General features: G+C 34.9%; 2 protein-coding genes across 4 annotated transcripts in view; one reads left to right on the plus strand and one right to left on the minus strand.

Moving 5' to 3' along the window:
- The window catches only part of LOC149490336 (putative phosphorylase b kinase regulatory subunit beta), a 29,643-nt gene extending 25,867 nt beyond the window's left edge, over positions 1-3,776 (plus strand). For all 3 annotated transcript variants that reach the window (XM_089703146.1, XM_089703151.1, XM_089703159.1), the window contains 6 exons: positions 98-256; positions 799-924; positions 1,077-1,300; positions 1,382-1,496; positions 1,714-1,947; positions 2,448-3,776. In XM_089703146.1, coding sequence (XP_089559272.1) covers positions 98-256; positions 799-924; positions 1,077-1,300; positions 1,382-1,496; positions 1,714-1,947; positions 2,448-2,609 — 1,020 coding nt within the window. In that variant the 3' untranslated portion in view covers positions 2,610-3,776. The remainder of the gene's footprint in view (positions 1-97; positions 257-798; positions 925-1,076; positions 1,301-1,381; positions 1,497-1,713; positions 1,948-2,447) is intronic.
- Positions 3,777-3,983: 207 nt separating this feature from the next.
- shv (DnaJ heat shock protein family member shriveled) lies at positions 3,984-7,872 on the minus strand. Its single transcript, XM_089703301.1, has 5 exons — positions 7,281-7,872; positions 7,023-7,199; positions 6,557-6,724; positions 5,618-5,828; positions 3,984-4,163 (listed from the first exon to the last, which is right to left on the minus strand). The coding sequence occupies exons 1-5, from the start codon at positions 7,728-7,730 to the stop codon at positions 4,108-4,110; spliced, it is 1,062 nt and encodes a 353-aa protein (XP_089559427.1). The 5' UTR covers positions 7,731-7,872; the 3' UTR covers positions 3,984-4,107.
- Between the last annotated feature and the right edge of the window lie 2,041 nt (positions 7,873-9,913).

Below are 9,913 nucleotides of genomic sequence, written 5' to 3' on the forward strand. Positions count from 1 at the left end.
AAAAATCGTCTATAAATTTGCAACCCATCGACTTGTCGAGCCCTTGGCAAGATAACAAATATGTATGCAGGTTATTGTATGATATATTTATATGCAGGTGAACGGTGTGAATGCTCTAGAGTCGCTCAAGAGCCTGTACCACAGCGCGGGTGTGCTGCGGCACTGGAAGGCGGTGCGCTATTGTTCCTCTCTGCTCAATCATACTGTGGATTCTATTAGCCCTTTTATTACCACTGTTTTGGTCAATGGGAAACAGGTTAGTTTTTACTGATAATGATGTTGCTCTAATGTTCAGTACCTCTACCATGAGTTGACATAGTTAAATCGTCTGACGTAACTACAATAGTAAACGTGAATAGTTCTTAACTTCCACGAGATTATTTACCGTGAATGACGTATCTATCGTCGAATAGTTATGACATATGTCAAAATTAGAACTCATGGTGCAAAAATTGTATGGTTACTACAGCGGGTGTAGTATAGTTATCTACTATAGTATACTATTGCACTTCATGGTAGGACTTTTAGTTCCGCTACGGCACACTAGGGGCGCTGTACGAAATTTTATACAAACCGCTTACTACAATCGCTAGCAAGTATCTTGTGCTTTAACTCATGGTAGAGCTACAGATAATATAGTTGTAACGTTTCAGCAGCAGATGTAGTAGTAACGAAGTGTGAATGATTATTGTATTTTGAATTCGTTACAGTTTACCATACAACAAATATTGCTATTTTTATTTGTTTTTTTTTCTTGTATTTAGATTTAATTTATCATAAATGCATTACTGATTGCAGCTCACTGTAGGTGTGATTGGTCAGAAAGAGACAGTGTTCGACAAACCAATGACGCCCGGAGAAATACAATCTGTTATGTATTGCACTATTCAACCCTATGATGTTATTGGAGCTGTATTACAACAGGTAGTTAAGTATATCTATTGGTGGAAACTACATACAAATTTGTTTAGTAGTTTTTGGAGTTTGTTGCGAACAGACAGACTAGAGACAGATTTTTTAAGATTACTTTTAATCGTAATGACTACTTATAATGAAATCATATCTTTATTTTTCAGGAAATAGTATTATACTGTGGACGACTAATAGGCACAAATCCGGACATGTTTAGAGGCATTCTCAAAATTCGAGTCGGTTGGGTTCTCGAAGCTATTCGGATTTATTTGGAGATATTCCCTAATGAGAAAAAAGCAGATGCCACATTGGAAAGTTTGTCGCCGTACAAATTGCGTACTCTTCTACAAAAAGTTCTAACTGTTTCTGATTGGGCTGATGAGAAAGGGTAAATATTGATATTAATAATACATTTTTTTTAATCTTGTAAATGACATATTGTTATGTAATTTTTGTTATATGTTTTAAGGTTAACACCTCTACAGCGCCGTCAGCTCGAAGGTTGCCTTTGTCGAGTTCCAAAACACTTCTATGTACAGGTCTGGGATATACTTCTGCGAACACCAAAGGGAATCATTGTGCAAGTAAGAAAAAAACTTTATGTCCTACAAATTAAGGATGCTTTTTCTTTACTCTCATAATTTTGTATAATATCACTGCTTGGAAGAAATTGTTACCGAAAACCTTATATTACCTATGTGATATACCTGGATATTTGATTGTTTATATTTATCCATTATATTACCTTGATTCTAAGCATCATTAATATTAATATTATTTCTTATATTATTTTGATTTCAGGGTCATGCAATCGCCGCCCAGCCGACTCTAGTAAATATGTCCCGTTCGGAGTTATCATTCGCGTTACTCGTAGAGGAAGCGTTAGTTCGCATCGCGTCCGCAGCGCGGCGCCAGCTCTGTGTCGAGCTACTCTGTGTGTTCGCTACAATCTTGCGCCGCAATCCCGAACTGTATATGCAACAGCCTCTGGATCTTGACAAGTTGTTAGATGACGCACATTCTACGTATGCTAAGGTGAGTGCTCTGTGTTCGCTACAATCCTGCGTTGTAACCGCAAAATATTTGCTCTGTTTAATAGATACTCTATGTATATGGTCAAACCTTGCACCAGAATCTTAGAGCTAGCGCGCACGAGCAACTTTGTTTCCGCAACTATTTTGTCTCTCCACCCATGAGCTAGTATGAAAGTGCGCGCACGTAGCGACGCAACTCCCCATACAATTGATGGGAGAGACAAAATAGTTGCGGAGACAAAGTTGCTCGTGCGCGCTAGCTCTTATCGAAGTGGTTTGATAACACAAAGTACTCAATGCTCATAGGTCAAAGTATGTGTTTATTGTCCTGTACCAAATTTCAAAACCTAATCCTTTGAATACAAAAAAATTTACAGTAAAAAATTACAATATTTTCTATTTCTTTCCTTGAACAAATTAATATATAACCTATTAGAAAAAATCATATCCCTCAATGTTTACAAAGCGAATTTTCAAATATGTAACTTGAATAAAACACAGGATAGCGGCCAACCAGAAACGTCGTGTTCACTAGCGGGCGCAACGGCCGGCGTGACACTGGGCTATCTCGCGAGAGCGGTCGTAAACAGCGTGCTACAAACCGCCTCGCCGCATCTCGACACAGCACAGCCTACCGCACATGACACCTGTCTCATTACATAGGAATAGTTAACATTGTCAGTGTTGAATTGATTGCGTTCTGTTGATTTGGTTTTGATCGAGAAGCTTATATCTAATACACTGGAGATTGCAAGTTGGTGTGAAAGGGATAAAAAAACATACAGGCGTCATTCAACGTCATATTTTCTTGTTATAAGTTAATGGTCATAGTGCAATCTCCAGTGTATTAGATATAAGCTTCTTGGTTTTCATGCAAAATTATTGACGTGACAACGTCTTATAATTCGATAGAGCCGGCTGCACGCACGAAAAAACATGAATCATGCGGCGTTACCTCGCTCTGAGGCGTTCCATGTGAGGCTTGAAGTGCAAGCGAGAGCACGGAACGAGGGACAAAGAAGCACAATCAGACGATGTCACGTTCAACTATCGTCAGTAAAGGACTTTACAGACAACCAATTTTTTTTATTATTATTGCAAACATCTTGCTCGCTACGGGACGTATCAGCCGACGTGAAGTCAGGAATAATTGCGCGCGCGGACGTCAAAGGCGTGCTGCAAACCGCCGCGGCCGCACTGCACGGCACACGACTCTTGCCTCATTACACCTAAACACGATTTGTGAAAAAAATAAATAACTAAAATGTTTGTTTCATAATGTAAACAATATGTTAAATATAAATATGATAAATGTTATTGCTGAAAAGATATAACAATAAGTATTTTTTTTACATGCGAAAAGAGATTGTCTTATTTTGCAAATCATTTTTATATTGTAAGCAAAGTTGTAAGCCTTGTATTTCTGTTATACATAATATTTTTTATGAGATAAATGAACCTTGTGAAATGTGAATAGTATCATGTGAATCAATTATTTTCATAATATGACTAGAAATAGGCTAGTAAACTAGTATCAATTAATAAAATAAAATATCAAATGTATGATAGTTTATTTTATTTGTTACAATATGAATTCACGTAAATTGTGATGTAGTGATATTTAAAAAAAACATACTAAGTTCTTTAAAAATGACAAAGTATTTTCCTTCTTCAAATATTACTAAACTACTGTTTTTATAGAAAAGTTCATCTGTAATTTTTTATATTTACTTTTTTAAATGTAATGAATTCTATCAATATTATAATATAATCCATTGTATTATTTGTGGGTTGTATTTTGTTAATAAAATTTTACTGTTGCCAAAATTTTTGTTTTATTAAGTAATTAAACCCATGTCTCCATATAGAGCCTAGTTTCAATACTTAGCAATCTGCCAGACTGACACAAATTTTCTTTCGTCTTTACTGGGATCCTATCGAAAATAGTCCTCTACTTTGCTGTGTTCGCTGTGTGTTTGGGTATAAAAAATACCTAATGGTTGTAACATGGTTTTATGGGTAAAATAAAAAAAAACATTAGGTACATGACAACTTTATTTTACAAAAACCATTGAGCTTTCATATCTTGACTCACATGTTTTATGATCATACCACTCAAATTCACTACTACTTAAATAAATTAAAGTCAATTTTTATTTCACTAAAGTCCATTATACACTTTATTATTTGGTGATTGTCGGAGGATTTTCCGCAAAGCTGAAACAATAAAAAAATGTGTTATCATGACTTTGCAAATTCAATCAGTATGAGCTTTGTTGTAAGCGTTTTAAAAATTCATAAATCAAATGGGATTAAAACTTATTTTCTAAAACTAAGTATCATAATTATTTGTATATTAGGTAAAATTGCTATGTATAAAATATAATACAAATGTTTCAATAAACTTGCTTTATTATAGTAGGGGAGCCCAAGAGGGGATTTTGGGATTTACTCGAGCGCGTCAGATTACTATAAGGGACGGTACCTTAGCTATTCATTAGTACCTCTAGACAATATGAGCAGTTATGGTTGGTGGGTGCGCTCAGGGGCCCCGCTGGAAAATTTGAATAATCCATAATTCCCTAAGGTTGAGCTCGAACATAGAAATCTAAATAACAAGACACTAGAAGTCGTAAGCGTGCGTGACCTTGTCGCCACTCAGGTGATTTGCACAACACCAGTGCATTCGTCACTGTTCAGTTGCTCTGGAGACGTATGAGTGTATACATGGTGTGTTTCAGCAATTCCCATTGCGGAAATTCTTCCACAAGTTGTAATTATACTTATAAAGGAATAACATTTCATCGGAAAATATTTTTTTTTAGAAATAATGCCGTTTTTCCTTAAAATTATAGAATATTTACAAGTATTACGAGCGTCACCATAGTAATCGAAATAACAATGAATGACACAGTCGACCATTCTTATTATCACGTTTGTTCGTATTGGAGCAAAAAGTCTCATATACTTAGGGATGTTATTCTAATTCGTGCGTTAGGAAACATATTCAAAAGCTTAATTTAATAGATAAGTTAGTTTTCACTAAAATCAAGCTGTCCAATAAAAGGCATAGTTTACTTGTGTGTACTGTTTAGCTTTCGGTTTGAATGTGTTGATTTTGGCGACAGCGGTTTTCATACGAATTATGACATTAAAGCACTTCTATGTGTCTTGTTATTTAGATTTCTATGAGCTCGAATCATCAGATTAGCGAAATGGGGACTTCTTATATTGTAATTAACCCCCCCATATATTAATCTGACGCGCTCGAATAATATTACTTTAATTTTTTACCCTTTCTTCATAGCGATTAAACCGCCACTTAAATCGTCAGATTAACGTATACTTTTTTTCAGTGACGTCCTGGAGCATGCAAAATATCAATATCTAACGCGCTTGAGTATTTCCAAGCCAATTTTTTTCTTTTTTAAATTAAAAAAAATCAAAAAACCCTTCCCCACCGCTAAAAGTGAAAACATTATAGGACCTTTTTTTCTCGCTATGGTCTAATCTACCAATTCTAATAGGTTCCCGTGACGCTCGAGTAAATCCACATTTAGCATCCTGGGCTCCCCTACTAGTTTAAAGGCAAAATAGAACATATTTGGTCTTCAATTTATTGATAAACAAATTACTAACAGACATGAAATTTTTATTTAAAAATCAATTACCTTCTTTTTCATCATCAGTAAAGTCTTGTTTCGGAAAATCTATGTCAAATGTGACATACAGGTTACCATGTAGGTTGTTATTTTCAAAGTTGGGCATGCCTTCGCCCTTCTTCCTTACACGAGCACCAGCCCATGTCACTTTATCCCTTGATACTGACACTTTATGCCCATCAAGATGTATTAATTCCAATGTGAATCCAGTAAGAGCGTCCTGTATGAAAGGAAACAATTTAATTAACACATTGTTAATTATATGTATAACGCAGTTCATTAAAGAAACGAATCTTCAATGGCGGCGCTTATCATTCCCTCTCGCTTACACACGGCCGTACGGCATGCAAAAAAAATATCGAAAAATACATTCACTAAAATGTATTTGATTTTCCCTATAATAGTTTTTATCATAAATTTACAATGCATTTGCGAAAGTAAATAATGTTTTATTGGAATTTGACAAAATATGTTCTTTGGGAAAAGTTGTTCAGTTTTATGGGCTCATTACAAATATTATGGAGATTTTGTTACATTCTGTATACGTAAATATGATAATTCATATAAATACACAAATACCATAACAAAAAAGTTTGTCAACAAACAATTTGAAATAATTAATAAAATAATTATCCATTTACGTTATTTTTATTTTCTTTTTTGCTGACCCTACCATACGTCGGTGTCAGCTTTGGCCGCCATTGAAGATTCGTTTCTTTAATGAAACGCAATATACCAGTTGTTTTATCAACTGTATTGTTATCACAAATATGGCCTTGATACAATTTATGGCATGTGAAATTAAAGTGTGGAAATCAATTCTGAGAAATTAAATCTGCATTTCTAAGACCACATTTTATTTAATTCTAGATCTCAATTTTTATGCTTATTGAATATATTTTTAAACATATTACTTCCAGGTATCTTCAGATCATTGATTCAACTAACCTGTAAAGATATAGTGACATTTGTGTATAAATCATCACCGCGTCTTGTGAATTGTGGATGCCTTTCTGTACGGAACACAATGACCAAGTCGCCCGGCTCACCATCCATGTGTGGTTCTCCTTCACCTCTTAATTTTGTCTTATGGTTGTCTGGTGCACCCACTTCAACCTGTATACATATTTATTTTTATAGTTTAACACACACCAACAATGTAGTACCTATAAGTATGAAATATGAAGGGCTTCATTTACTGATTTTCCTCAATTTAATCATAAAATCTAGCTAACTCTTGAAAAACATTAAAACAGTCAATATTTGGAGCCCGGGTTTGTTTTGTACAGTAAATTAACTTATTATTTTCATAGTAATTGATTCGCACCTATTCTGTATTCTTTAAAATAATAATCTTTTTCAAGCCACTTTTAATTAAAAGCTACATTCCTAAGTAAATAACAAAAGAGCTTACCTCAATTTCTAAAAGCCTCTCTTCATTAACTAACTTAACATTAGGACATTCATCACAGACTGTTTGTTGCATCATCTGGAAACGACCTGGACCCAAATTTCTCGTTACCATTTCTTGTCTACAGTTACATTTTCGAGTCCCTGATGCAGGCTTTATTACTGGTTTGTTACGGGTAATCTGAAATCAAGTCATCATACATATTTATCTGGTTACATAGAAATTATATATGAAAACAAAAACAAAACCTGTTGTACTTACTTCAATGAAATTTCCATTATATAGTTCTTCTAATGTAACAGTAAGTTCCATAACAACGTCCGCCCCTCTAGGTGTTTCATGTTGCTGAGACTCGCCACCAAAATGAAAACCAAAATCACCGAAAAAGCTCGCAAAGGGATCATTATTGTTCATCATACCATCTTTCTTCAAGCAATCTTCGCCGCACCTATCGTACAACTCTCTTTTTTCAGGGTCTGACAGGGCCTCATATGCGGCTCCAAGATCTTGAAACTTCTGCGATGCATCTGGGTCGTCTTGATTCTTATCTGGATGCAGAGCTTTTGCTAATTTTCTATAGGCTTTTTTAATATCATTTGTTGATGCCGAGCGTGATACGCCAAGTATTTGATAAAAATCCCGACCAGCGGTTACTAAAACTAAAGTTGATATGAAGTAAAAGATCCAAACGTATGTCGACCTGAGAAGCATGATTAAAATATATCTATTATTATTTTATCACATAAAACATTGGTTTTCTAAATTACAATCTCCAATATCAACGAAACACATTTTACTTCTACGATCACATTCACAATTTATTCAACTTTGACAGATTTTAACTCAGTCAGCTAGACAAGACAATTCGTCGTTCTTTGATTGGTCGAGAGAACGGAAAAGCCTAGAACTAAAAGAGATTATGTCAAAATTCAATAAACCAATAGAAAATAGCCTCGTATTTTTATCCAACTCTTACCAAAAAACGATAGGTAATGTTGTTATATGGAAGCGTAAGGGCGTATTCAGAAAGAAAGCTTGAAACGTATAAGCGCTTATTGGCGCTTGTCAGCGCTGGTAACCAGCGCAGGAAAATATATGAACACGCGCCGATAAGCGCTGATCGGCGCCGACAAGTTCCGACAAGCTTCAACAAGCGCGGTCAGCGCTGGGCGCTGCCATATAAAATTTGTTTTGGTCTGCTTCAACCTGCTTCCTTTGTGTAGAACGAACCAGCGTTGACAAGCGCCGATAAGCGCATATAAGTTTCAAGCTTTCTTTCTGAATACGCCCTTAGCTCGCATTCTTTTACAACATGAAGTTGTAAAATAATGCGAGTAATAATATTTGTATAATAATTTAAGGTAAATCTTAGTCAAAACAATTCTTGAAATTAGATAATGTAATCCCATAAATTGCTTGCATCGCCACGCTTTTGGTGAATGGTTTTTATTTATTATTACTGTAGTCTGTAACATATTCGACATTTTATTTTCCAGCAAATATTAGACTCGGCATCGAATCTATTACAACTCAATCTGCAATTGATCATACTGAACCAGTATGAATTGAGCAAACTGAAAAAAAAAGACATTTTTAATTCAGAAACTTTTTTCTTCTTTGGCAATGTAGGCAAAAGCAGTGACACACGAGTGACACAAGCCCCGTTTTCCAATTACAGCACTAGAGCGCATTATGCGGCATAATGCTTAACGTTGAATACAGCAACGCTTCGCACAATCGAGCACTAGAAAAAGTAATGCGCGTGAATTGATGCGTGCAATCGATTTATCGTTAGTAATTATTAATTGTTGGAAAAAAATTTAAAGCTTTCGTTTCATTATATAGTTTTTTCGAAATAATCAAAGTTAATTCAAATTGTGTTAAAAAATAAATATAAGTATGGATGAAGGTACCTACAAACATTGGAAAAAATGTTAATGAAATAATCAAAATCCAAATTACTTATGTATACCCATAGAGAGGTTATTCCAAACAAAAACATTGCGCGCGGCCGATGTGGTGGGTTACGAGTGGAACGAGCGAGGCGTGGCTTCAAGTTCAAAGATTAAGCAATGCGTGCAGATGCGACACATTGTGCAATCTGTTTACTCGGTACTATCTGGTGGTACTGATACTAGGGAATTAATAAAAAGAGGATTTTATATTAAACTATATATTTTAATTTCCTTTAAATAATATCAATTTAGTAAGCTTTTGTCGTTTTGTGTAGTAATCAATAGTTTTATCAGTTTTTGCTTCATGATGTAATCGAATTTTGGAGTATTGGTTTATAATAGCCCTAATTAAATGGATACGATGATTCAATGTTGATGGCGTTTACGTATAAGAAACTCACATTTTGAAAAATCTCACGTGAGATTCGAGGATGGGGGAGGGGGTTGAATAAAATCTCACGACATCTCACCAGGGGGGGAGGGAGGGGCAGAAAATTTAAAAAAACACCTCACGTAATTTATGGACGCCCCCTTACTCAATCACAATTTTTGTAACGAATGTGAAAGACGAAACAATAAATACGCAAAGCGGCTTTTACTACCTATAAACGGAACTACATTTAAAAATATACTTTATTTATTGAGTTTTAAAGTTGCTTCCATTCTGTTTATTTACATTCTCAAAAACATCAATCGCCGCAGAGGCGGCTTGCGACAAAGGCGGCTTGTGTCAAAGGCCTCGGCGATATCATTTAAGAACATAATATTATGTACTTTAGGCAAACTTGTAATAGGATCTATTTTACTTTCTTATTAGTCCATTTGACAAGGATATTGGGTAAGATACCTATTGGAATAATTTTATTATTATGTATATACTTATTAAATGCGCGAATAAAAAAAATTTTTAGTCGCAAATATAGAAATTGGGTCGCATTT

This window comes from Colias philodice, chromosome 2 (genome assembly GCF_061535455.1).
Source record: "Colias philodice isolate Cphi_HAF_F1 chromosome 2, ilColPhil1 Martin Lab GWU primary, whole genome shotgun sequence".
NCBI lineage: Eukaryota > Metazoa > Arthropoda > Insecta > Lepidoptera > Pieridae > Colias > Colias philodice.